Below are 27964 nucleotides of genomic sequence, written 5' to 3'. Positions count from 1 at the left end.
AACAAAAAAAGAAATACAGTATGTCTCAAAATGTTTTCAGTTAAGTAAATTAATCTATCAATAACATTGATTTGACTATCCCCTGTCTGTTTTTGGTCCTCTTCCAGTAATAATAATTACAATAGTATAATTGTTATTATACATTTAAAACTAAAGGTATTTGCATACATTGTTTGATTGTTTATTTTTGTCTTTATCTCTATATTTATTTTTGTTAATAAAGGTTTTAACATATTATTATTATTATTACTATCATGCATTACAGCATATAATAATATAATTACATCTTTAATGCTCTATGATCAGTTTTGTGGCATGTTGCCATACAGCGCCCCCTCCGTTAGGTTAGTGTTTGTTTTTTTAATCGTCGTAGAAAATCATGAGTTACTCCGACACCTATGAGCTCCTTCTCCACTTCCTGCCTCATCCTAGCCTACATACCAACACATGCTGAGCTGCTCAACTCTCACCAGAAGATAGAACGTGAAAAGGTGGGCTCCACTTCAAACGGCTTGTAGACCACCGTCATGCTGCAGGAGGCCTCTGCACTGCCTCCTCGTGCACTCATGCTATTCGATGGTAAAGGAGCAGGAGGGCGTGGTTTGATTCCTCTCACAATCATTCTGTCAGTAAGAAGGCTCGAGGGGCATCGTTCACACCAAAATGGACCGTTACTTCCTTACTTTTCTGCTGACTCTGGTGTTTCACCACAGTAAGTTTGACCTATTTTCATCAGCAGACTGACCAGGTGACGAACTTCTTCTGCTCCTCAGGTGCATCTGGAACACCTCCAGAGACGATCAGACCGAAGGAAGGGGATCCGGTGCAGATCGAATGCAGAGCAGAGAGTGGCAGCAGTTTAGTGACTTGGTTTCGGGTTCTTGAAAACTCCAAAATGGAATTCATCGGTTCTTTCTCAGGCACCGGTATCCCCAAAACTAAATTGATGTCCACTTTCAGTCACGCAGGAGGGAATACAATCACCTTAAAATCATTCCAGGCCAGCCGTGACATCGGCCTCTACAGCTGCGGCTCTCTGAAGAGCAATGCGTTGATCTTTGGTAAAGTCACGTCACTGATCGGAGGTGAGATGTTTCCTCTCATTCAATATATAATAATATATATATACACAATATATATATAACATATAAATATAATCTAAAATAAACTATTCTGACCATAATTTTCCCCTTCAGAGAAAGTTGTTAGCAAACCACCGAGTGTCACGACCAAAATGATCGCACCCAAGATGACGATGAAGGCCCCAGAATGCACTTGTCCGACCCCTCCGATGCAAGGTGAGTGCATGAGCCCATTTTTAAGACTTTGTGAAGGAACTTCAATTACCTGATGTATGCATTTGTAGTAGAACCCAGGAGCCAAGTGTTTTGTGAGCCGATCATTCTGGGCGCGTTGGCTGGAGGCTGCGGTCTTCTTCTTCTGCTCCTCGTCGTCACCGCTTTGTACTGCAATCGTAAGTCAGTCAGATGATGTTTTTCTATTTTGTCATTTTAATTAGACAATAATAATGATTCAACTCATGAATTATGATTATTCGTGTGGATTTGACACATTAAAACAATTAAAATTCACCATTTCAACATGACTATAAAAAAAATTGGCAGTCATTCATTATTAAATGAACCATCAGTTTTATCTTGATCTTTAAAATATATACTTTATTGAATATTGTTTTGATTGTTTAAGCGCTTTGTGACCCTGGTCTGGAAAAGCACTATACAAATAAAAATTACTTACTTACTTACATTAAGTTTAATAGTATTTTTGTACCTCAATACATCGTTTATTTTTCTCTCAGGCATCCGGACACGCAGATGCCCACATCATTACAGGAAAAGGTATGTTTTTTTTATTTTTATGTTATCGATCAAAATCATATTTTTGATTTGTAGTTATTGGTAAATTAATTTTACATTTTTATAAAGCATTATTGAATAAAATGCTAATTTGTTTTGCTACGAAACACTATGCGGTCAAGTGAATACGTATGAATACTCTTTTTTTCATTAAATCTAAATGTATTTCTTATCATATTTGAAATGAAAGAATTCACGGTTTCTTGAAAGGAAACTCTAATAAACAATACACTTATTTAAAATAAATGTTTTAATTTTGTAAAAAAATTAATCACTTCTGCTCAGCGTCTTAAAAAGTTTTGACATTGGCTTTTTCAACCTTTTAGTTTTTTTATTTACAATTTGAGGATTGAAGAGTCATTGTTTAACTAATGCATTTTTCTTATTTAATTTAGGCCGCAGACAAAACCTCCTGGAAACAAGTGATGAACCACCGCTGTTGTCGAATGCGAATGTAAAAAATGTGTTTGTTTGACTTTTCTTTCACCATTAACTCTGCTTTTAATTTCAGCTACTTTTATGCAAAAGACAAATTTTATTTTTTGAGAATATCTTTTATTCATGCACAGCGTTGTTACGTTTATCATCCACAAAGAATAAATGTTCAACTTGTTGTATTAACTGTTCAATTTCGGTAAGAAATAATATATTAATTGTGTCCAAATATTGTCATTTCTTTCATTATTTTGAGTAAGTTTGAATAAAACATGTTTATTGTCTTTAAGGTCCTTGTTAAAGGAAGTGGGCGATAGAGTGAAGTTTAGAACCACAAGGTGGGAAATAGTTCTATACATTTTAAAGTTTCTTTTTTGTTCATAAAAACAGAAGTATTTCAATCAAAATGAAATATATATAAATAAAATGATGGAAGAAGAAACAATGAAAAATGTAAGTTGTATTTGTTTCTCTGTATACATAGAGAAAGGGTGATAATTATGAACTATTACCTGATGTATTTCCATTCTTCCTGCATTTCTCACACCTTTAAAGTCGATTCGAGTCTTTACAGAGCAGATTGTTGCATGCAGGAAAGCTGCAGCACACAGAGAGTGTTGCGTTTGTGTGTCACCTCCTCAGGCTTTTTCTCCTTTGCGTCCTCGAACACATCTCGTGTCATCCAGGTGGTTGGCACATCTGCAACCTGCCAATCTCTCCAGCGAGAAGCCTGAGTTCTTACCCTACAACATACAAGAGCGTTTCAATATAAACCATTTGAAAGTTCGATACATTTTGCGGCAAAAGGTAATTTATTTTCTGTACCGGATGATAATAAAAAAAGAAGTCCTTAAACAAAAAACTTGAGAAATCAATAAAGAAACAAAAACAACTAAATACATTTCAGACTATAATTCTTACACTATTGGAACATATACACAGGGGGAAAAGCAGGTCCATAGACGATCGATAAGAGCAGAGGCAAGTATTAAAAAGGATGTTTCACAGGGAAAGAGCAAGAGTTGCAGTTATTTATCGTTTAGACAGAAAGGAAGTTAAAGTACTGAGAGATCCAGATACTGGATCAATCTTTACCAATGAACCTAAAGGAATGAAACAATATGAAATGTTGTGCCTGATAGGATTATTCATCTGTTAATGGTGATGTCAATGTGATGATCATTTTGATTGTGTTTGGATTTACAGTATTTTAATGATAAAGCATAAGCTATTTAAAACAAGTATTTTAAAGACACGTTTTTAACGTGGCAAGTAAACAGAAAATTAAATAAACGTATATTGGACATCCAAACGTATTTTAATTAAAACTGTGTTTTTTTATTTGCTTATACTTTTGATGATAATAATGACTAGTAAATGATTAACTATATATGAAGTCAATATAGGCACAGACTTTATATTCGACTTGCGAAAATGCCACATAAATTTACTTGAAATATACTTATACTTATCTGTATTTAAAGTTGAGAAATATTCAAAAATAAAAATAAAAATGTTTGCGAAGTAAAAGTTTTGTAGTGAAACTTGTAAAGCGGAAGTCTCGGTTTAGGTTTAGTTTAGGACGAAAACGTTGAACTAGAATTATGGGAGGAAATATTGAAAAAGACGAATTCAGTGCTATTAATTTTATATTAATATACGAATTATTTAATACGTAATAAATTGGGTAATTGTTAATAAAGTACTTACCTTACGACGTCTTTCACCAACAGGTGAATTATTAACCCTCATTAGGCGCCGCGTTTGAGCAGCTTTGTCCAACAGCGCCTTCTACAGTGCGGGAAGCTCAGCTCGAGTTCGTTGATGTTTAAAAGTTAAAAGTTATATTTCACAGAATTACAGAACCCATTACAGATATCTTATAAAGAAAAAAAGAAATAAAAAAAAGCATATTTTTGTAAAAAAGAAATGGAGCAGAAAAACGTTTTACTAATTCATTTGTTGTTTTAATAGATGGATATTCTGGCTTGTTAAATGTTTTCAAACCAGGCTTGAAGAATATATAAACACATACAGAGATTTGTTACTACACTCTGTTTTATCATATCAATAATTACACAAAAAAAGGTTCTTTAATTTGAGGCCAAATCAAGGTTGGATTATGTAATATGTTTTAATAGTAGCATAACCATCAACCATTAAACAATACAAATAATTAATTAAATAACGTTAATGGATTAAAAAGGAAAGTCTTGCATTTGAAAATACCTTTTAAAAAATGTAATCATTAATAATACCTAAATAGTTTATAGTTTAATAATTACCAGTACCAGTAGATTTTTATTTCAGCCTGCATGTGTTTGGATCCATTTCTTTGCTCTGTGTTGACAGATGTTTATTCTTCCTTTCGTATTCATGACCCCCCCTACGTGTTTTCAACATGACTTTAAGAAGGAAAAACTCCAACGGACTGTTTATAACTTTTAATTTGGACAACAAGGTTCAAACCAATGTTAAGATGACATCAAGGCCTGACTGGTGACACCAGCCTACTAGTAAATGGAGGTAAAGAGACGGATGGATATGGGCAGGGCAAACAAACCCAAAACTATCAACTCCAGTCACCCTCGATAAAAGGATTCACAGATGCGGGGGACCAAAGTTACAAATACTTCTAAAATTAAAAAAGGCCTTTGCCATGAAAATGATGTGTAAAATCTAAGATCACCATTCTCAGTTCAGTTATGCATAAAAAAAATATCCACATCACATGATGCTTGTGTTCAAGTATATTCACCAACTTCATCTCCATGATTAAGCATTCCATTTTTCTGTCTTTTTTTTGTTTTTAAATAAAATGCCCTTCAAAGAAAATGTATGCAGAAAACCACATCTCATGTCCTACTAATACATATATACTGTATAAATACATACATAAATATATTTTACATACAACAGCCATAAATTTGAAAAGGGGATATACAGTAAAGGGGGTGTGTGGTAGTGTGTTTTTTATGTTTTAGCTTCGCTTGAAAAACTGTCAGTCAGATGCAAAGATGTGGATGCGTCCCGTCACACACGCCGCACATGTGGCCCCCCTCAGTTGGCCCAGTAGGGGGAGCTGCCGTAGCTCGACTTGTTGACTTGGCTCTTCTGCTGCAGGCTGCTGGACTGACCACGCTGGTTCGGACCACCCTGAACACAGATGGGAGGCACAACTGAATGTTTGCTTCGACCAAATGAACTACTTTCGGTTGATGCTGGTTTTAAACATCCATTATGGTTTTCCTTTATAGACGAGCGTTCGAAAGCCCCCAGTGGCTCACCTGTCCGTCCTGAGCAAGATGGTGGTGCAGCAGCTGCGAGTGTGGTTGCTGGTGAGGCAGGATGTGGAGGAAAGGCGCCGGTGCATAACCTCCAGGAGCTGCTCCAGGATTCAGTGGCCCCGGGCCCCCCAGTGCTGAGGGCAGGTTGAAAGGAGGTGGGGTCCCTGCATGGAAACCCTGCTTATCAAAAGACTGCAACGAGAGAAAGCGGTGGAATATTAGTGCATTAAAGAGACACAAAGACGGAGAGAGAGAGAGAGAGAGAGAGACTCACCTGGGTCTTATTGTAAACACTTCCACTGATGTCTGGCACGCCGGAATTACTGGAGGTCACCGAGACACCTGCAGGTAACAAGGCAAACTTTAGTACGAGCTCAGAACAACACCAGTTAGGATTAGCGTTGACGTACCTTTCCCTGGCCCTGCAGCTGCAGACTTGGCTTGTGCCTGAGAGGAGGAGTTGTAGCCTTTACTGTAGTCCACTCCAGCTGGACCCGCCGTCAGCTCTTCATAACCTGGAAGAATCGTGGTGGCGTGTGAGGAATCTCTTTGCTGGTCAGTGTTTTTAATAACACAAGTGAAACATCATCTTCAAGGCGACTACATGGGTTTGAAAATGGCTGGAACATCTCAATTGTCTATCACATGTCGAAGGTTTAATCCCAACATAACCAAATATTTAAAGATTTCAATTTTTTTTAAGTGTGTGATGAGAGCCTTTTAATCTTTATGTGCATGCATAAGAAAAACATGCAGCTGCAGTGATGAGTTCTTTGAGAGGGAGTGAGACGAACAAGTAGTAAGTTCGCACTAACAAGGGTTTTTTAAGTAAAAATGCTAGTTTGGAAAAATTCATTATAACAAAAAAAAGTAATTTCTGTTAAAGAAGTGCGTCCTTGCTCTAAAAATCCCTGCTTATTGACTTAGAAACAATAAAACTAAATTGGAGAAGTCCATGAGTGAGACATTGTTAGTTTAAATATTATATATATATGTATATATATATATAAATATCATCCATTTCTCAGTTTGCCTATTTATCCGATTTTAAATCGTTTAAATAAACTTTAGAACCAGTTAAAATAACTTTCAGACTGGCTCACCTGAGCTGAAGGTGTGCTGGCCGTAACCACTGGGCTGCTGCTGGGTCTGTTGCTGGAAGGGGCTCGCGGAGGGGTTACCGAGCCCGAGGCCCATGCTGTGCTGCTTGGCTGAGGCTGGTCCTGGTGCACCCGGCGGGACGAACATGGTGGGGCCGTACTGGAATGCGGCGGCGCTGGGCACAGCTCCGGGTACCCCGGCGTAATAGGGAAGACCAGTGTAGCTGTAGCCCGGAGGCAGGTAGGCCTGCTGACTGCCGTGGTGCTGTGGCTGACCCTGCGGCTGAGGCTGAGGGGGCTGTTGCTGGGCCTGGTTCTGGCCTTGGTTCTGGCCCTGCTGAGGCTGCTGCGCCGCCAGACTCGTGGGAGGTGCAGGGGAGGTGGAGTCATTCCGACCAAACTTTGTGACTTCACCTACGCGACAAGAGGACTGTCAGGTCACACTCCATGTGTCTACAGAGGTCTTGACGGTTACCTGAGTAAGGGTTGTTGGCTAGGCTCCCGTCTCTGCCGGAGAGAGTCGCCGCGGGGCCTGGGAATGTGATTCCATAGTAATCCTGTAAGGAGGGCTGACAGACAAATACAATCAAAACTGAGAGCTCACAGACCACTTTGAGAGCAGGTGGATGATAGTCACCATTGGCAGTCTGGACTGGAGCATGTGGAGGTCCTCGTAACCATAAATCGGCTGTGAGAAACAAAAAGGTTCATCAGCGTCAGTTTTAGCTCGAAGCCCAAATTAAACATTACATTAATGTTTTTTTTAATGAAGCCAGAAGGTCTGTGGTGTCTAGGGAACATGCATTTAATAGTTCTCACTATATCCTCCCTCACTATTCTCCTTATCCATCTGTCTACCCCCCCATCCTTCCTCCCAGTCGGTCAAAGCAGGAGGCCGTCAACAATGAGTCAGGTTCTGCTCGAGGTTTCTGCCTTCTAAAAGGAAGTTTTTCCAAGCCATAGTTCACTGTAGTGTTTCGCTTCTTGCTCCTTGTTGAATTGCTGGGATCCATTTTTCCTTAATCAACTATAGTCTTACTTCAACTGTATAGTGTCTTGAGATAACTTTGTTATGATAAGACACTTTAAATAAAATTGAATTGAATTGAATTGAAATTGTGTGTAAACATTCTTACTTTGGCTCACCTGAGCTGTCAATAATGTGGAGAATTAACAGTATATCCCACATTTGTAACAAAAAGTGTTAAGATAGTACTATATGGATATGTTAGTTTGTTTTCACATCGCATGACTCAGAACTCATTTTAAACAAAAGAAGATAAACTTGAAATAAATGCGCTAATCCGCACTATGTTAACTAGCAAACAGTGACCAGGCATCCCCCAGGCTGGCGACAACCTGTGCCGCAATTACAAGTTTGGCTTGTGACATAACTGCAGGTAAAGTATTCAGCAAGATGTGTCGAGGCAAATACCATACAAAGAGATTGAACTTACCGGATATGCTGGCAGAAGCCCCCCGGGGCCCATGATATACTGGTTAGGTAGTAAAGGAGGAACGCCCTGGGACAAATTCGGAGGAGCTTTACCTGCCAGAGGAAAAAAAAAGCATGTTATCATGCATTTCAATTTATCGCCTGAGCCTAAGCAAGTGTACCGGTGGAGGAGGACAGCAGCTGCGCGGTCCTGGGAGCAGACATGTTGGACGTGGCAGTAGCTCCATTGGAGCCAATTCCCAGTGCTGCGCTAGAAGCGGCGTTGACTGCAGAGTGGAGAACACTGTTGCCGGCCATGCCTCCTACCGAGCCGCCCATGTTGTTGGCCATGTTGCTCAGGTGACTTATGCTGCTACTGTTGTTGCTGTTGTTGTGTGCGGAGTGATGTTGCGGGGGCTGTGATAATGTGTAGGAGCCAGACGAGGGGGCCATAGAGCTCACACTATTCTCAACACTTGTGTACTGTAGGGAGAAAAAAAAGGCAATACTATTTAAAACCATTTCACTTATTCAAGTGTCAGATGTCTTAATTTGTTTATCAATCTTTTACAGTAGTATAATAATAACAGAATTCAATTGAGTGTCAGCCATCACGCCTATAGCTTTAAATGTGTACTTACAGTGAGAGCGCTGGAGCCCAGAGCTGAGGAATGACTGCTGGCATGACTGCGAGTGCAAAGCGGAGCAAGGAGAAAAATGCAATAATCAGTGTTCACGCGAAAAGTTGTCGGCCATTGTGTCTTGAGTAGTTGAAACATGTCTTCAAAGTCAAGAGTGTTCTTCATTGAAAAGTCCCCAGTTCTTTATGTAAGTAGATCAGTGCCAACAACATTTTTAATAGTTGAATTTAACATTCTAAATATTGAAACTTGAAAAATTGAAATTGAAAAATATTTGAAGGAACCTTCAGCCAATCACATAATGACGTACAAGAAATGACGCATTGATTCATCAAGGTGGATTCCAAAGCAACAGTACAGCTCAGTTATGAATTTAACAGTAAGAGCAGATGGACTAATCGGATTAGTCTGGTAAAATAGCATTAATAAATAAACATTTTTATATTGAATTTAAAAGGCTATGAAAAGAAATAAAAAAATATTAAGAACATCTTTTGAATCATGGAAGTTAGATTATCAAACTGTGTAAAAGAAAATCTATCAATTTGAATTCAATTATTTAAAAAACCCAACAAATTCAACCTTTGAATATACACATATTTAAATTATTATTAAAAAAAACAAAAAACAATGAAATTATTGAATTCATTTTTTTTAAGAATTCGATGCTTGATATCAACATTTCAAATGTTATATTTAACCATTAAATAGTTCTAATCTTAACTTTAGATACGCAACAAGTATTTAAGCTATAACAGAGAAAAGCGGTCTTTTAACGTTAACTTAATAAATAGTAAAATATTAAGATGATTATATAACTTAAGTAAACACATGGTGTAAATAAAAAAAGCACCAAAACATTGTTTAATAAAATACATTACTTATTTCTACGTAGGCTTGTAAATACATGTCAAATAAGCTGTGATAAAGACACAAGCACAGCAGCACCATGCAACAATTAAAAGGCTACTCATGCCACGTCTGGAGCAGATGATCCTACCTGTTAATGGAGTTGAGCTGACTCGCTGAAGGAAGGTCTTGTGCCAGGCTGGAGAGCGTGGAGGAGCTGTGTGCGGGCAGGCTGGAAGGTAAGTGGGACGCGACCGAGGTGCCGTTGGTGTTGAGGTTCAGTGACGGTGAATCTGGCTTCGGTGTTGAGGAGGCTAATGATGCTACGATGACAGACAGGGAAATATTCAATCATATATTGTCAAATGTTTTTAAAAGTGAGATCTCAGGTACTCACTGTCTAATGCAGCAGATGTCCTCATTCCATTCAGTCCGTTCTGACGGGAGGAAAATACAGTCACATAAATGCACACACAGAATCTTGCAAAAATGTTTTTTGGTTTCTATATCATCGTTGCCATTTTTTTCTTATGCTTAGCCAAGATGAATTTTTTTTTGAAGTTTTGCAATGTAGCCTTTCCTTGCCAAAGGGTGAGTGATTGATTAAATAAAAGCTACATCATCATTTGGCCCAGAGATGAAGAAAAGAAACGTGGTTACTAAATCAGTTACGTGGACGATTAAATGTCCTAAGGGGCCAAAACAAAGTATGATTGGCCAACATGAATAAGAAGCCATAAAATTAGGTGTTTTTATTCAAAGTGAACATCTATGACTAATATTATATTATAAAAAAAAAAGAAAATGGTATATCATTTACAGCAGGGATTTCTGTTAGCTGCCATGTGTAGCTTGATATTTTCCACCAATGACAAGTACATTTAAAATACTTACAAATATATTACATTCTAAAATATAATATATAATAATATAAATTGTGTAACAAAAGATAAATACAAAATAAAATAATCAATCACTAGTTTGACATAATAAGGACTTTTAAATGCCAATTATATGTGAATTAAGTGACCATTTTAAGAAAAGTGGAAAAAGCCAACACATGACATCAACATGTTTCTGTGACAGCTTGATGGCTACGATGCTCACCATTACTGGGCCCGGGGACTCTTTGCTCTGGGAGTATGCCAGTCGTGTGTGAGGAGGCATTGTTCCCTCATAGCTGCTCCCGACTGTGGAGTAGTGGGACGAAGAGGGAACGGTGGCGGGAGCCGAGGTGGTGAGCGAAGACGAGGGGGGACTGGTGGAGCTGGCGGCCCCTAAAGATGAAGTGGGTATACTGGGTAATGCCACTGAGGAGGAGTGATACACTGGCTCTGATGAAGAGATGGGTAGGGGAAGTGGGACCGAGAGAGGGCCACTCAGCGACTCACTGAAAAAGAAGGTGATATTGATGGATATTTAGACACAATCTACATCAATGAAATGTTTTAATGAGTAACTACCTGAGGGGTTTGGAGTACATGCTCGTGTGGCCCTGTGTCCCCGGTGGTGGGATTGAGGCCTGCGAGGACTCACGGGAGACAGCAATCACACACTTGTCTACCACTCCAAACTCCGGCAGGGGCGATTCTGAGCCGAAGTCCAGAGCACCAAACTGTAGGTTGAGTCCAGGAATGTCAGCTGAGCCGGGCATCTCTACTGCCGTGGAGGGAATCTGACACAGGAATTGGTCAAAAAGGTTTGATTGACATCTTTGCATATGATATGATGGGATACATTAAGTATATAGTGGTCCCTCGTTCATCACTTTTCAGTATTAAAATAGATGTTGAGGCGTCATAATCCCTCGTTGAACTCTTTATTCACATGTCATTAATATCTTGCACTTCCTCTCAGTTTATAGACTCCCAAATATAGAATTATTAATAAATAAGACACTTTGAATATGAGAGGCCATCCTTCTCAAAAACCCTTTCAGTAAAGGTGACCAGAAATGCTCCCATAATGCTTTCCTGCTTGGCCAACCAATCACAGCTGCCAGTCACTTTCAAAATAGCAATATAGATGTAGAATTCAAAGAAATCATTGTAGCGACCAAACAACCATCACATAATAGAGCAGTGTGTACGTCTGCATCTTGAGAGTTTGTTGGCAGCATAAGTAAGGGCGTGAGCTAATAAGTTCTGTGGTCATGTTGAAGTTTGTCTGCTGTTCAAATAAATCACTTATTGAAACAGAGTAAATAAAGACACAAAGCTTTGCTGTTCCTGAATGGAGCTTTTTACAATATAATTGAATATGTAGTACCGTGTGCATAAAAAAGAAATCTACAAAACAGCGAGACAGCAGAAGTTGAACCGTCATACAGCGAGGGACAACTGTATTTGTATTACATTTTTCAATTTAAAGAGAGTCAGATGTTGATGATACCTTTGATGTTGGCGGTATCCTTCTTTTCTGTCCCTTCAGTTGAGCCCGCTGCTGTTGTGAGGTGCCTCCGCCCTGAGGGTCCAGCCCTGAACTGGGGGCAGGAGGTTTGGCTCCGGCAGCGGCCAAAACTGAGCCAGTCTGTGACGTCGTGCTGGCAAGAGGTGGGGCGGACGAGGCAGAGACTTGAACCACCGGCTGCGACGGCGGGCTGGGCTGGCGTGCCAGAGGCAACGAGGGGCTGGTGTGTCTCTGGACCAGCTGGCTGAGCACCAACGATGGTTCCGGCTGAAGTCCAAACTCACCTGCAAGCGTTGCAACGACACTTTCAGAAAAAAAAACCCTTAATGATTAATGATTCAATGTGTTAAAACTTACGACTGAACTGCGACGTCAGCGAGGTGGTGTTGGATTCTGAAACCTTCATATCCCAACTTGAAGCCGAGGGCGGAGCAATGGAACTGCCCAGGCCGGGCAGCCGGCCGATCGAGGTGTTGCTGCCTTGAGTGCTCGCAGGGGGTGCAGCCTGAGATGAGGGCAGCTGTCCCAGGCCAGGACCCTTCAGCTGCTCCAATATCTGTGCACCAGCATTTGGAGGGATCCTCTTAGCTTGACCCAGGTCTCCAAAACCAGCTCCCAGAACAGACGACTAACATAGAGGAAGAAAAGTTATCAACCTTTTTTGTATATATTTTTTTAACTATTGCTCAATTATTTAAGGTTACACTTTTGGACACACTATACTTCAAAGTTCCAGCACTAATTGCCCTGGACACGACTTTGAAAGTTTTTTTTTTTTATTTGGACTGCAAGTTTTCAGTCATTATGAGCAAGAGAATGATTCCAAATGTATAATTTTATTTGGTTTATTTGTGTCATTGTAAAGTTCAAGGATTTTCTCTTCATTATAACAGTTTAAATGGTTATCAGTAGAATCATGTACCAGTGCAGCATGTGCGTAGCTTGTTCCACTGGTGGTGGCACGGCTCGGAGGCTGCGGCTGTTGCTGCTGCTGCGGGGGCTGACTCTGGTGAGAGTTGGTGAAGACCAAGCTTTGAGGGTTTGAAGATGAGGGGGCTTCTCTTCCTCCCCCAACAGGCTTTTGCAACAAGGTGGAGAGTTCCAGACTAAAAAGAAGACTTTTATTAATGGGGTTTCTTTTTTTCTTGTTGACAATGCATTATAAGGTGCCTAATTGATATATCAATTAATTAAACCTAACGTTATTAATGTATTCGATAAGTAAGTTGTCACCTTTGCCCAGGTGTGATGTGATTCTCAACAGAAGGTGCACAAGAAGGAGTGAAAACCTTGGTCTCTGAGAGCTGCAGGGAAACACAATTTTAACTCAACAAATAATTTAATGCATTTACGCTTAGCTCTCGTGTTAACTCACACTAACATCCTCACTCCATTCTTCGGCTGCCCAGTCTTCCAGGGTATTCCTCCAGGCAACTAGAAATCAATACCAAAAAATTATGAGTAAGAACAGTGTGTTTATATATTGATTCCAAATAAATAGAAATGCTAACAACAAACATTAGCTCACCTGTACCATCTGTTCCATTGTTGCCTACAGCATCCCAGGTTTCATTCTGTGCATTACCATTTCCAGACTCTGCGGTGTAATCGGCAGGATTGAAGGTCCTGGAAACAAATAAAGAAAATTAATGTAGATAAAAAATATTGTTCATTAACCACAAAATGGCACAAACACAGGAAGAAAACATGCAACAGACAAAATGTGTAATTATTAAGTCGCAGAACTGGGCTCTGATTTTAATTCTGCCGACATCAGCAAGCATTAGGCAACTTTCGAAATAAGAAAAAAACGTCAACAAAAAAGCATGCTCATAATCACTGTTTGAAACTACGATAATACCAGTTAAGTGGCTTCCGCTAATTTAAAAACATTTGGAAAAAAACATCACATGATGAATTTGACAGTCAAAAGTTGGTATCAACGAAAAGCTGCAAAAATGTCATTAAATGCACATACAGGCTTCATAATTCACTCAATAACATTTCATTTTGTCACTTGAATCAGAAAGAAAGAAATGATCTAGTCGAGTGTGTATTACATTGTCTGGCTTTCACCATACCCCATGCCATGGGCTGAAAACCTGCTCCCTGGTGGCGCTCTGCCTCTGCCTCGACTTCCACTTCCACTTCCTGTTAAATAAAAAAAGGGGGGTTACCAGAGGAACCGACGGTACAGAACAATAATAAATTCAACGACATCTCACCTCTAGCACCTTTACCTCTACGACCTCGGTCTGACCCTCGACCCACTGGTGCGATCTCCACACCGTTCTCCTCTGGGCGCACTTTAAAAACATTATATACAGTATATAACATACAATACTAGGATTTGAGTGAGGTGCTACTGAAAATAAATAAGTGAAATACCCTGTCGGCTTCGAGGAGCTCCTTTTCCCCTTCGGGCGGCACCAGAGCGACCCTTGCTTGCCTCCCTCTCTCCTCTCTTCTCCCTGTTCTCCTTGTTTTCCTTACTTTCTGAGGGACCCTCCTTCACTAGCGGCTTCTTCTTCCCCACCGTTTCCCATGAGGTCTACAGATAGAATTAACTATTTTAGAAATGTGTTGCTTTTAAATTTCACAAGCTTGATATCAGACTTAACTTAGACATTTTTCCTTATCACAAAATTAAATCACAACAATGACATTTGATGCAGATGGTGACATACCATATCTGAGGTACTCTCCAGGAGGAAGTTGATGGCTCTGCTAACATCTTCATTGCAGTCATGAAGTGCTACCATACATTCATCCTGGTTCTTGCCAGTCACTTCCATCAACTATGGAAAACAAATATATATATGTTTAAAAATCAAGTTTTTGTGTGCTGGGACCATGTTAGAACTATTCAAAAAAAATAATCTGGAAAAATACATCAAGATCCATGTCTGCAACCAGCTCAAAATGTCCATAAAATGATTCATTACTTTGATGCGATGATGAGCGGGTATTCAAGGAGAAACAAACTTTACACAGACATGACCTTGTTAAAATCAACAGTTGTCTCTAGCTAGAATCGATCCAAGATGTTCTTGCTGTGAGGCTGCAGCACTAAGCACTACACCCATTTGAGCAGCCGATCTATTTAAATATCTATAAACCACTCAAAGAATAAATGATTGACATAATTCTTTGAAATGTCTGTTGTCCAAAGATTGATATCCAACGAAGAACAGCTTTTTATTCACGGTTAATTTCCTCACCTGGTTGACTTTGTCCTCAAAGTCAGCATCGTTCTTGTCATAGATCATCTGTGCCAGCCTGATTTGCTCCGCAGTAGCCTGCAACGTAACAAAATTATTTGTTAATCACATTTTAAGAATCCTAGAAGCCAAAATTCTTCATGGCTCAGATATGTGTCGTGAGGGTCTCACTAATCCGTTTACCTGTATCTGTTTCTGTGGCTGTGATGTCTGAGTAGCAGGCAGTGCTTTTTCCCGAGGGCCCCGGGCCTTGTCGCTGCCCAGCGAGCTCATCCTATACAGTATATACAAAACTCTGTATGTACAAAATAGAAAAATCTGCAAAGAAAGATAAATGTGTAAAATAAAGTGAGACACTCAAAAAAGCAGAAGCACATAAGGAATATCTCCTGTACATAAACACTGAGTTAACCATGTTGTGTAACACTGATGAATCGAGGCCTTACAGGGGTGGTAAGACACACGGTTCGACTGATGATGCAACAGCTTTGCTGGAAATCTAGGTCGAGGAGGCAGTGTGACCCAATGTCCACTCATAAACGCAAAATTCCAGGGTGTGTCCAAAACAATGCAAACATCAGACATTCTAAGCTAAAGTCTGCTTGAGGTGATGCCCATATGAAGGGTCGATGTGATTACAAACTATAGCCATTCATTCTAAAAAACTGCGACAAATTGATCCATACATGCAATCTCTGCTGGATTAGACTGATTTATGTTTAATGAGTGTATACTTTCTGAAGTTTCTCCCTGTCAAATTCTATCCCGAACCATGACGGACCGATCACCGGAAATCTGGGCCAAACTCCGACACTGGTCATGGACGGATCGAGTTGTCAACAACACAAATATGAACTGCTTGAGAAAACTCCAATCAACCCTTTTGAAGACCCGTGAATAGACCTCAGACAAACAGAAGAATTAGATGATCAACCACCAACACTCGCACAATATTCTATTAGAATAATTCTGAGGAAATTGATTCAGTCCTTCTTAAGGCCATTATGCAAACTCACACAATAACAGAGAAACACTCACAATTACATAATCTCTTAGATGAATAATTGGTCAAAATCTGTAGCTCCGAAAGTGGGGCAGTGAACTATTATAGAAACAACTCTACGGAGATGGAGACTGACATAAGTGAACAGGAGGAGGACTGCTTCGAGAAATTCTGGGGAAACTGACCCAATTTAAAAAACATTACTAATACAAATACATATTTCTTTATTGTTTAATAGTTTGACAGTTTTTGTCCCCCACTTTAAAAATGATAACATGAAAACCATTTTTATTGTTTTACATGCTACCAAGTCATATACTGTGACTTCTGGAGAAATGTAGGGTTTATAAATGTATTTATAATGTTGACAGCAACAGATTGGTAAAAAGATTAGATATGATCGAGGTAAACAGCTTACAGAAATCCTTAGCGAGACCATAACAAATATTTAGCAGGATAAACAAAGAAATGATTTTAAATTGTAAAATCAGAGAGACCAAATTGTTAAGATACCATTGGATATTTCTGACTTAATATAAACATACATTACCAATATACGTCTATCAGGAAAATCAATACCTCAAGATAACAACCAAAAGTGTGATGTCAGAGAACAAAAGCAGACAGTTTAAATCGGATGTGTGACGTAGACACAAGCTCTGCCCCCATTGGCTGCTACTCGGAACAAAGCTAAAGGGAAAGGACAAACAATCTGTTTCTGGGTTGTTGTTTTTTTTTAAAACAAAAGCTTTTCCTGAATTCGTTTTTCTTTTCTTATTATTCTGCAAAACCTTGTGTGTTTTCCAAATGAGTCCAATCTTAACCATCGTTTGTGATCATGCATTCACTTTTAAGTGTGGATGGCCTTGGAGACAACAACAACAAAGCATTGATTCCTCAAAAGTGCGTTCATTTGGAAAACACCTGCAAAGATCAGGTGAAGAAGTGACGCGGAAATGACGTCGTCTGTCGCTCAGCGAACTTTTAATTGGTCAATGTTGACGCTATTGTTTTCGATAGCGGTGTTAATATAGCCCGATGCTAACGGTAGCAAACACACGTTAAACACGACCCACTTTCAATAAAGATACAACTGCACACAATCACGGAAGACATGCGCCATATTGGAATTTTAAGGAAAAATGACATATATGTGCGACGTGTTTACAATGGAGACTCCTTTGTCCTGTTCAGCATTAACTACTGTTAGCATGCTAGCATGCTAACGCCGACAACACTTGGAAAACGAGTCCGAAATGAGAAACAAACATGAACAAAACTTAACCAAAAATAATGCATTTTAATTCAAAGTATTACCAATAAAGTGAAACAAGGTTATTCTGTGTATGCGTGTTCTAGTTCACTGCAGTGATCTGAAGGAAGGGCCTCGCAGCATCCGACGTAGCTCGCCGGGAGACGAGAATCGAGAAAATGGCAAACGACACCGCCGGAGAAGGGTCTGAGAAAACGGCTCGGAAGATCCGGACGACATTCGACGACACAATCGTGATTTCAAATCGAGTGAGACGTGGGAGCGTCTCGTGAAATAACCGTGTTTTATTACCTGCTAACACGCTTCACTCCAGCCAGCAGCAGACAAGATGGTCACGTGACTGTGTTGCCGCGGTGGATGCTCTCTCTCTCGCTCTACCTCGCTCTCTCTCTCTCTCTCTCTCTCTCACCATCACGATGTAGAACAAGCAGTATTTGCCTTATTTACAATTATCTACAAGTGATCAGTTTCCACTTTTGCCAAAGCAAATTTTACACATTAACGACTATTATTCTAGACGCCAGGCCTGCGTTTATTTAGATTGAAAGACTGTAGATTTGAACTGAATGTAGAGAAAATGGGAATAATAACACTGTAATGCTTAAAATGTAATTTACATTAAGACATGCAAACTATTATAACAAATTATGACTCATGATTGTTGTAGTAGCTCAAACTATTTAATCATCATAGTAATAAATTGGCCCTTTATTATTATATTAGATTTTGTGCTAATCTACACTTTTTTTCTACCACCTGGTACCAGGCAAATGTTATTAAAATACTCATATTGTACGTGTATTCAAGGTTCTCCAGTTAATGACAAATACACATTTGTAATTAAATTGCAAATTTACAGAACTTCAATTTCAAATGTTTAAAATGTTACAAGGTGGTACATTACCGGTGAGTTAACTTTCCTTCCTATTCTTCTGTCAACAATCAAGGGCATTATTTCAACAGTCAAATTAATGATATTGTTTATGGAAAAGAATATGTAGGTGCTACTTTCACGGGTCTTTCCAGATATCCTCCAAGCTCTCAGTAGAAAATGAGAAAAAGGTGTAGGATTTGTTTTTAACTAAAACATGTATTGTATTTCAGCGCTTAAAGCTTACATTTACGATCACATTTTTAAAAGCTTTAACAACTTATTTGTAGTTCATTTTTGTATTCTGTATTGCCACCACAAAAAATAATGCCTTGTGTTAAAAACAATGAAATCCATTTCCGATTAAAATCTCTTGTTTATATGGATAAATAATCAATAGGGATGATTGACAAAGCATGAAAAACCAAACACTTGAATATACATTTTGTCTTTATTATTTACTCTTTAAAGATTTATTAGCTTGTTTTAAGATCTTAAGTGAGATCTTACATTAACATCAGATTCAGTCTTTTGTAAAAACATTCATGAGGTGTGTATAAAAAAAACAGGGAATCACTGAGTAGACATCAATCCACACACTTCCTCAGACACGTACATAAAAATGTATGCAACTGTCCCTATGAATGGTACACGTACATATACACACATATGAATATAGAAAACACACTTTGAAAGTGTTGGTTAGTTTTTCAATTCCTGGTCATCAGGGTTTGTTTTGGTTTTTTTTAAAGAATCCATCATTATTGTGAAAACTGGACAAAAGTTCCATGTAGAAAAGGAAAAACAATGGTCGCCTGCAAACGTCTTTCACAGAAAGACCGATGAAGGCAAAAACATAACTGGAACCCACTCTGCCTCCACAGAAACAGGGAATAGAGCAGGAGGTCTCACTCCCTGATCCACAAAGGAAAACGCAACATCTTAAAACCATGTTCCTACAGTATCAAACTGCAGGTGCTAAAATGTTCTTGAATCCCTCCCTGTAGATAGTATAGAAGGTGGAGGCTTTTTTGAGGATGAGGTGCATCTTTACGTGAAAAATAACTTTGAAATATGCCGTCAACATATTTAATAAACTGCAGCCCAAAAGGAAAATAAATCAGAGTGGGAAAGATGTAGTAAATGTATTGAGGTGAAAAACAAGACACCCTTGAAAACGCAAATATATTAAAAATCACCCAAATGAACAGGCCAAATAAATACAGAAGGAAAATAAAAATAGAATATCAGCAGCGATGCTTGATATTGTAACGAACATTTAAAGTTTTTTTTAATCTATATTCCATTATATCAGCTCAGTTGATTCTTTACTTATCGTGGAAAAATATAATTTCTTATAGCTTGAAGTAGGACTGGGCCGACAGATGACACAAAATGAAAATCAGGGGTAAATCAAAAATTGCCAACACAGCCCTACCATCGCCGCTTCCTCTCCGTCACTACCTTTGTTGCACAGAGACACTGTTGTGGTCATACACGGGGCTGAGAGAAATAGTACCCTTAAATACAATACCAAAGAAAAAAAAGAGGCTATTTAAAGTAAATTCCTAATTGTTTAGAGTGATAAAATCACATGAAATGAGGTTTGTTTTTTTCTTTAAAAGTGGCAGACTTCACAGCCCTTAAAACTTTTACAAGAGCAGCAAACTGATATTTGTAAAGTAAGATAATGTGGACACAACAGAAACATCGAAGCGGTGAGACAGTCAAAAGGGGGAGATCATGCTCCTGAGTCCACGTATGAGCAAAACACAACAGTGACAATGCAAAAAAGTGAGCAAAAAAGGACAAGGAGGACAATAGCTTCAGTGGACGTAAAGAGAGAGAGAGAGCAACTGGTTAAAATCTAACTCCACAGCCCTGCATAGTTCCCGTGCAGGCCAGAGCAGAGTGGTCCACCTGCTACGAAGAGCTTGGTGCCGGACTCGTCGTAGCAGTGCGTGTACACCGCGTTGGCGGACGTCTGGATGTCTGAGAAGTAACTCCTCCAGGTTTCATCGTGGTTCTGTAAAAGGAGCAGGGACACGGGTTAATATTCACCGGGTCACTGCCGCAGTTTTAGCCACGAGAGGAGAAGTTCAGGACAAGGATTACCAGCCAGCCTCTACCAGTGGTGAACTTGAGGATGCCGTCTCCCGGGTACTTCCGGTAACCCACTGTCGGATGTAAAGGGTCTTCCAAGAATCTCTGGGCTCGGATATCGTAGAACAAAAGTGACCCTTGACCCGTTCCCACCGTCACAATGTGTTCGTAGAAGCTCACGGAACGGATTCCTGCACAGAGGACAAGTGTGGAACTCAAGTATCACAAAGCCACACAGACGCCATGTTTCTTTTATGAGCCCTTCATAACCTTTCCTCCGCATATCTCATCAGACTCCCACACCTTCCCAAACAATTAGGGTCCTCACCTGCTGGCCCCCCTATCCGATCCCCTTCCCCGTCTGACCACGATGGAACTAGCTGCTCTGCCCTCCAACTCTGGACTCCCACTTGAAATCAGAACGATAACGACTTTACCCAGCTTTAAATCTCATTTTTAAATTACAATTATGCCAAAATTTCTTTTTGCAAGTCATAATACGCGTTTCATCTCCCTCCTCCCTTTTGTTTAAGAAGACTTTTGATAAACGCTACACAACAATTATTATCATCCATTGAGCAGAGTCAATATTTTTTTCTTAATTTCCTACAGTGAAGACAAAGTCAACATTTCACACTCAGAATTAAATTATGTCACCTACAATAGATGGAACCATGATATGACTACATGCCTTCATTCTTCCCACACGTTTTGTCAAAAGCGGACACATTCTAATGTGATGCACACAAAAATAGATCATCTGTTGTGACACATAATGTTGAGAGTTTAAGCTTCATTTTTAAACCGTCCACACACTCGCAGGAAGATTCTAAAGGTTTTTAAAATCTATTTTGCAATATTTATTCATTTAAAAAACCTGTTATGGTCCATACCAAGAAAAGACTAACAGCTTGGTGAGGACATGATGATTGAATTATACCACATTTGCCTTAAAGGTCATAAGCATCCGAGGTGGAATGCTCAAAGCTCAAAATTGTTCACTTCAGTCCCTAATTCAAGATAGATTGTCAACGTCAATTTGCCTCAAACCCACATACACAATTATCGAGCCACCGAAAATCCCACTGATTTAAAAATGACAGACCTTATTTTTTAAACTGTAACTAGTTAAAAGGAAATCGTCAAAATTGCAGTTGTATTTTCTTCATGTCCAACTACTAAATGCATCCATATTTATAAAAATTGACCAAATCTAAAAATCGAGAGTGTTGATTTCTTTGCATCAACTCACCACTGCCTCTCTCTCTAGAACTGACGGACTTGATGCTGTGCGCCGGCTGCCGGGGATCCAGAAAGGAGACGTGGGCCTGAGAGCCGACAGCGTACACGGACCAATCCTGCCCGTACGCCAGGCACACGTTTTCTTTGCAATGAGGCAACTTGGTCGACAGTAGCTGCGAAGAAAAGCAACAAGATTAAAACATTTTTAAATTCTACACACTTGAACTTCAAGCGCAGCCTTTAGGATCCAGAAACCGTGAAATCAGTAACATAATCACTACTCATTTCCAAGTGTTTTCTTGACTTCAAGTCAATTTAAGCAGCTGTCGTTTGTGTTTCAATGCCTCAAGCCTTAAAAGTATTTATTGAGCATTTCTAAGGATGTACAAGGACAATAAAGAATATATGCTTACATCGATGGTTTCGTTACAGCAGATTTAATGATACATTTTAATGAAAAAAAAAAGAAAGGATATTGCTTATTTTTTCATTTTGTAGACCCTCTTCCCAAATTTGAGTTCCTGTTTTTATTGAAAGTCACATGAAAGATCTGCATGAATTTAACCTGTTGTAATAACAGGGTTCCTCATTTTAGAAGGAATAACTTGAGTCAGCAGTTTGCTTCTGGTGCAATACAAAAAAATAAAAATTTAGAAATAAATATATCGTCAATATATTCCATGTTTATTCCCTCCCATGTCTGAGTTAAGACTGGTTATGAAGTGTCTAGAAGCAGTGGAGTTACCTTGCACAAGTTGTGCTCAGCTTTCCAGAGGTGAAAATAGCCATCCAAGGATACAGCACCCAACTCCTGAGAGAATAATCAACAAGACAACATTCATTTAAGGTTTTGGTAATCTTTAATACAAAAACTATATTAAAAAATATATATATTCTTTATAAAACAATATATGTAAAGTAGAATTTTAATAAAATTAAATCATATTTTTCAATAATTTAATCTCAAAATAAAACATTAGGGAGTCAGTCACCCAATATTCTAGGATGGTTGAGTCTTATTAAACGGTGAGAGTCTTACTTTGTGGTTGTTGTTGAAGGCCAGAGCACGAACTTTGCAGTTGTAAGGGTTGGTGTACTCCTTTGGGATGTCTTTGAGAGCGCGGTGAGATATGCGGGCGTACGCGGGCACAGACTCTTCATTTCTGCAGCGCTGAGCTTGACTCAAAACGTCATCCGTCACCTCCCACAGACCCATGGATCCGTCCCGAGAGCCTGTCGGTTTAAAAAACAAAATGTTAAAAAGATGGCGAGCAACAATTATAGCTGGATAGATCAACGTTATTGATCCCTCTAGAAGTTTCCTTGGTTGTAAATTGTTTAGGTTAGGTAGAACTTTATTTACACTTTTGTTTAGCATCAAAAAGTTGAAAAGAAATGACTTAAGAGTTTACCAGAAACTGCCATGTTGTCACTGATCCAGGCTATGGAGAAGATCCAGTCGTTGTGACCGTCCTAACAAGACAAACAAGCGGTCAGAAATCATTATTGACAGATATCCGTCTTAAAGAGGAGCTACAGATGCAAACCACTCACATCTCCGACACACACTGGGTCGAGGGTGGGTAGTAGATAGACGGCTAGACTGTTGGGGTTGTCTCCTCCGGTGGCGAGGAGAGATTTGGAGGGGTTGAGCTCGATGGCGTGGATGCCGCAGCCTTGCTGGTCCAGTCGAGAGCGAGAACCTTCTCGGTGGAGGAAATTCCGCTCTCCCCCGATCGACCCGTCCAGCGGAGAACCTTCCCCATTAAACTTCCTGTCCTTCAGCATGGGGATCCTGGTTATCTGTCCGGTCAGGACATCTGCTACAAATAGCTGCAGATAAAGGAAAAGACAGGGGTTGAATATGCGATCTTAAAAGGAGAGTTGACGAAAAACGAATGTCTGATAAACACAGAAAGCGTTTGTTTTGGTTGGTGGTCATTTATGTTGACTTATTTCTATCACTTACTACTTGGTGTTATAGCAGGAGTCTCATACTTGCAGCCCTCCATTCATTGTCTAGGTTCTTTATGATTAACGGCAGAGCAAGGACTAATTTTTTGTTTGTCAGATGGTTAAGAAATAAAGATAATTGCACCGAATGTTATTCCTTAAACAAAATAAAATTGGAACAAAAATTGCCTAGATTGAAATTGAAACCACACAAAATCCGCAAGCCATTAAAATTAACATTAAAATCAGATTAGGCAAATATGTTCAGAAAGAAAAATCCCAAATTGCAGCAAAATGTCGGTCACAAAAAAGGATTTTTGGCCATTTTAGATTGAGATCTGTTCGTTACAGTGTTTAAAAAGTATGACAATGAGGGATCAGCTATTGATAGCTGATCCAAGAAGAAGCTTTGATTTACCACATTGGAATTACCTCACCGTGGTGCCAATAAATAGCTTACATTAACTCAAGTGTTAAAATAATTGGAACCCATATGTGACTCAAAGGATGATGTATCAAAAAATAAGATTAACAGATTATTTTGAAAAAGTGTCGAGCTAACAATTCATGGAACTAAGAAGGTGCTATACAACTCTTCACTGGCTTACAGTTTCTTTCAGGATCTACTTTAAAATTCTGGTTCTTACTTTCAGATCTATTCATGGTCAGGCTCCTCCTTACATCACTGATCTGATCCAGCCTTACACCCCAGCTCGGGCTCTGAGGTCTGTGGATCAGAATCTACTTATGGTTCCTCGAACACGGTTCAGGACCAGAGGAAAGAAATCTTTTCAGGCTGTTGCTCCTAAGCTTTGGAACGATCTTCCGCTTGATGGATCTACTGACTCCTTTAAGAAACATCTTAAGACGTTTCTATTTGTTCAGGCTTTTCCTTGATTTTCTGGAACTCCTGTTGTGTTATCAGTTTTATCTTGATCTTTAGAATATATATTTTATTGAATATTGTTTTGATTGTTTAAGCGCTTTGTGACCCTGGTCTGGAAAAGCGCTATATAAATAAAAATTACTTACTTACTATAGATGTTATGTTGAACGTGTAGAAAAAGTTATTAAAATATTTGACCCAAAGAGCAGGATTTCACGATAGTGTGATGGTAAAAAAAATCTTAAGGGAGGGAAACGTATGAATGTCTGCCCTTCATGAATGATGGGTGTTGTTTATCCTCCGTGATTCTTGTCAATGGCATGTGGGTTTGAATGAGTCAACAGTCAAAAATCAGGTCCAATAGCTGTTAGTTTGTAGTGGATCAATGTGTTGTTAGGTTATTTGACATTTCTGGTTTCAGCCTCCAGAGTAACTCCATTACAATTGTCCTTTTAAAATAAGTGAAAAATCTCACCGTATTACACTTCGTCCCACAAACGACCTGCTGATGGTTGAGCCACTGTGAAGCGAACACCTTATTGAGTCGGCCGAGGGAGAACTCCCTCTCCTTGAGTATGCTCGGAAGCCTGCCGGCTGCGAAGCCTCGCATGTGTCGCTGCAACTTGGATTCATGTTGCTGGTGAGGTCTGAACTCGCGGCCCCTGAGTGCGTGCACCACAGAGAGCCGGCTGGACCAACACTGGGCGTGACGTGACGAACAAGACACACGGCATCGCTTGTGGGACGCCTGCCATCAGAGAAGAAAAAAGGTCAGGCATCTGAAAATGTGAGTTCATTTATAACAGGGATGTGAGAAAATATGGATACACCGATATAACCAATCATAAAATTGTAACTCCTATCATATTCAATATTTTTAATTGTTATTTTATGGATTACATCTAATTAAAATCCGGGCCTCCCTGCTTAAGCTGCTGCCCCCACGGCCCGAATGGAGGTCAACGAAACTATTAACTGCGTTTGTTCAATTTTGTGTTACAATTAAACATTCGGCCACTAGATGGCAGCAATCATCAAGGCCTCTGCAGCTAAAGGACGAAATCCCAGCAATGACTGAGGACGAGAGGATACTGTCTAGACCAGCTGCTTTTGGAACTTATGTTTGGAGATTTTTTTTCAATTCAAGAGTGACGTGAGCTGCATTGCCAGAGTCAAGTACTTTGACAATGCTAAAAAAATGTCCTTGTTCCTCACAGGAAATAGGCCTAGCAAGACCCATCTAATATTTCCTATGTCCGTGTAGTATAATCTTTCGACAGGAATACCAAGGTTTTGCAATTTGGTCGTCTGATCCAGATATTCAACCTCTACATTGTATAATAATATATAATAATATTTCTTGGGGCTGCCGTGTTTATCTCCATGTTGTCTTAACCTTTTAACGTATGCAGTTTAACGGTGTACTGTTTTGATTGCTTACTTACTTATTTACGAACAGTAATAAAGGTTGTTGTGGTTTCATATATGGTCAACCCAATTCAGTAACAAAGTTAAGACGACAGATTCTACTAAAAAGGTACGGTGAAGGTACAATTTTTGTCCCCCCTACAAAATCTGTCCCCCCACTTCCTACGTGATGACGTCACACGCTGCATATGCGAAAAGTCTCTTTATAAATACGAACGTAAAGTGATTATGTTGACCATGATCGTCTTTTTGTCAATATAAATGTTTTATGTGTGGTAAAAAAGTATAATGTAAACGTTCTTTTACCCATACAAAATATTTTAAAGAGACGTTCGCATATGCCGCGTGTGACGTCACTTTACGTGAATGTTGTTATTAAACAGTTGTCATCTTAAGTTCATCGCCTGACAAGTGAAGTCTCGCGATGTTTACCAACAAACGTCAGCCCAAATACAACAGCTCGTTTTCATTCATGACCCATATTTGTTAAGGTAAGGTAAGGTAAAACTTTATTGGAAATTGTTTTTTTTTTCCAATAGCCACAGACAATACAGCAATTTTTCATTAAAAAATAAATCAAAAATAAAATAAGAACAAAGTGAATAACGAGAAAGAACAAGATGATACAACCTAAGTCTAAAGATAAAGATAAACATAGATTAAATGACAAAGGATACAAAGACTAACATAGAACAGAACATCAAGATACTTTCGCTCCACTCCTGCCCAAGAATTGTACAATTTAATAGCCCGAGGAAAAAGAGTTATTGCCTAAATTCGGTATCAACAACCTGCTATATATCTATGGCCAAGCAGTTTATCGACAGCGTTAAAATAATAGTAAATAAGTAAAGCAGGTTGTATAGAAGGGTAACAGAAATCGAACTGTTAGCTGCTGAGGCAATTAGCTAAACACGTTCGAGATCTGCAGCCAGAAATCGAAACTACTAACGGTTAATGTCTTGTTATTTTGAATTTAAAAGGTGTATCCAGTGCTTACAATAAAACTGTTGCACTCGGTGTCATAACGAGCAGGCTTTCAATGAGGTTAGCATGCTAAGCCAGTTAGCTTGAAGAACCAGTTAGATCAGCACCGGTCTACCTGTTGTTGGTCCTTGAGCTCCCCGGCCTTCCTTTTCCTGCTAACTGTTCTCGCCATAGTCGGACACACACAGTTCCCTCACCCACATGGAGGGTAGAAGCGACTCTGGGTACTGGGTCATATAATGGCGATAATCGGTTATTCCTCGGCCCTGTCGAGCGATGCCCGATGCCCAGCAAGGGCGATCACATACAGGGGGGGTCTGAGGCTGGTTGACCGCTGCTCAAGTGTCGGGCGTTAGCTCGTTTCCCGGCCCCTGGAAACTGGAGCCCAACGCATAAAACCCCATTCAGCCACAAGAATCGTTCGCTACGGTCAGTTTCGGACTCGTTTTTTTTGTAGCTTTGTGGCGTCACCATCGGCGGAAACGTTGAGTGACTGCGCATGCGCGTTCTGTAAAGCATCAACAACAAGGTCGTGTCGGGAACGCGGACGTCAAAAGCGTGCGCGCTCACGCGTATCACGCGACTCCACTGACAGGTTCTGTCTTTACCAACAAACAGTATTTTCTTTTTCTTGAAAAGTATCTAAAAATGTACATTAATAACTCATGTCGCTGGAAATGTAAGTACAGCCTAATGACAATAAAAGTGATTTGATAGAAGTTATCTCTGATATTATTAACGGTTTACCTAAAGTTCCTTATGAAACATATAAACATTGTAGTCGTTTTTGCTTGGCGACTATATTAAGACTCCTTGACTTCAATGGAACGTGGTTTGTCAGACCTTTTAAAATATATATATTTTTAAATTGGACAATAACTATGAGAACCAAGCCCTAAGGTTACAGATGTTTGGCTACTTTGTCAACTTTCTAGGGACAAATATGTCCATCATATTCCTGCTG

At 39.4% G+C, this 27964-nt stretch overlaps 3 protein-coding genes across 6 annotated transcripts; 1 reads left to right on the top strand and 2 right to left on the bottom strand.

Moving 5' to 3' along the window:
- Positions 1-211: 211 nt before the first annotated feature.
- cd8a (CD8a molecule) lies at positions 212-2490 on the top strand. Of its 2 annotated transcripts, none has more exons than XM_087800486.1 (6): positions 212-712; positions 774-1085; positions 1197-1298; positions 1370-1474; positions 1820-1859; positions 2273-2490. In XM_087800486.1, exons 1-6 carry the CDS (start codon positions 664-666, stop codon positions 2301-2303), a joined length of 639 nt encoding a protein of 212 aa, XP_087656612.1. In that variant the 5' UTR covers positions 212-663; the 3' UTR covers positions 2304-2490. The 2 variants fall into 2 exon arrangements, with proteins under 2 accessions (XP_087656612.1, XP_087656611.1); XM_087800485.1 differs by having other exon boundaries at positions 216-712; positions 1367-1474.
- Positions 2491-4741: 2251 nt separating this feature from the next.
- ubap2a (ubiquitin associated protein 2a) lies at positions 4742-17878 on the bottom strand. 2 transcript variants are annotated; one of them, XM_087800239.1, is made up of 27 exons: positions 17822-17878; positions 15438-15572; positions 15255-15332; positions 14721-14831; positions 14422-14584; positions 14259-14339; positions 14094-14184; positions 13562-13659; positions 13409-13467; positions 13267-13337; positions 12956-13139; positions 12391-12661; positions 12016-12317; positions 11088-11299; positions 10732-11014; positions 10022-10061; positions 9776-9947; positions 8776-8821; positions 8317-8617; positions 8157-8248; positions 7337-7387; positions 7175-7268; positions 6703-7113; positions 6010-6114; positions 5874-5941; positions 5600-5791; positions 4742-5468 (listed from the first exon to the last, which is right to left on the bottom strand). In XM_087800239.1, exons 2-27 carry the CDS (start codon positions 15525-15527, stop codon positions 5373-5375), a joined length of 3762 nt encoding a protein of 1253 aa, XP_087656365.1. In that variant the 5' UTR covers positions 15528-15572; positions 17822-17878; the 3' UTR covers positions 4742-5372. The 2 variants fall into 2 exon arrangements, with proteins under 2 accessions (XP_087656365.1, XP_087656366.1); XM_087800240.1 differs by having other exon boundaries at positions 14115-14184.
- A 955-nt stretch (positions 17879-18833) lies between these two features.
- Positions 18834-27482, bottom strand: dcaf12 (DDB1 and CUL4 associated factor 12). Of its 2 annotated transcripts, XM_087801170.1 has the most exons (10): positions 27116-27482; positions 25061-25333; positions 23301-23579; positions 23159-23219; positions 22786-22979; positions 22492-22557; positions 21757-21919; positions 20833-20913; positions 20517-20695; positions 18834-20427 (listed from the first exon to the last, which is right to left on the bottom strand). In XM_087801170.1, the coding sequence occupies exons 1-10, from the start codon at positions 27170-27172 to the stop codon at positions 20269-20271; spliced, it is 1512 nt and encodes a 503-aa protein (XP_087657296.1). In that variant the 5' UTR covers positions 27173-27482; the 3' UTR covers positions 18834-20268. The 2 variants fall into 2 exon arrangements, with proteins under 2 accessions (XP_087657296.1, XP_087657297.1); XM_087801171.1 differs by lacking the exon at positions 20833-20913.
- Between the last annotated feature and the right edge of the window lie 482 nt (positions 27483-27964).

The sequence above is a fragment of the Callionymus lyra genome, chromosome 10 (assembly GCF_982586985.1).
Source record: "Callionymus lyra chromosome 10, fCalLyr1.hap1.1, whole genome shotgun sequence".
In the NCBI taxonomy this organism is placed as follows: domain Eukaryota; kingdom Metazoa; phylum Chordata; class Actinopteri; order Syngnathiformes; family Callionymidae; genus Callionymus; species Callionymus lyra.
The sequence above is the reverse complement of the archived record's forward strand: the minus strand, read 5'-3'. Positions and strand labels throughout refer to the sequence as shown.

Excerpts from the sequence above, each read along its gene's own strand:
- cd8a (XM_087800485.1), top strand. The coding sequence starts at position 664 with ATGGACCGTTACTTCCTTACTTTTCTGCTGACTCTGGTGTTTCACCAC. Across the intron at positions 713-773 it reads GACTCTGGTGTTTCACCACA|GTGCATCTGGAACACCTCCA; the intron begins GTAAGTTTGACC and ends TCTGCTCCTCAG. Across the intron at positions 1,086-1,196 it reads AGTCACGTCACTGATCGGAG|AGAAAGTTGTTAGCAAACCA; the intron begins GTGAGATGTTTC and ends TTTCCCCTTCAG.
- ubap2a (XM_087800239.1), bottom strand. The coding sequence starts at position 15,527 with ATGAGCTCGCTGGGCAGCGACAAGGCCCGGGGCCCTCGGGAAAAAGCA. Across the intron at positions 13,338-13,408 it reads AATGGAGTGAGGATGTTAGT|CTCTCAGAGACCAAGGTTTT; the intron begins GTGAGTTAACAC and ends GTTTCCCTGCAG. Across the intron at positions 7,269-7,336 it reads TCCAGTCCAGACTGCCAATG|CCCTCCTTACAGGATTACTA; the intron begins GTGACTATCATC and ends TTTGTCTGTCAG.
- dcaf12 (XM_087801170.1), bottom strand. The coding sequence starts at position 27,172 with ATGGCGAGAACAGTTAGCAGGAAAAGGAAGGCCGGGGAGCTCAAGGAC. Across the intron at positions 22,558-22,785 it reads CCTTCAACAACAACCACAAA|GAGTTGGGTGCTGTATCCTT; the intron begins GTAAGACTCTCA and ends TTATTCTCTCAG. Across the intron at positions 20,914-21,756 it reads TTCTAGAGAGAGAGGCAGTG|TGGGAGTCCAGAGTTGGAGG; the intron begins GTGAGTTGATGC and ends TCTGATTTCAAG.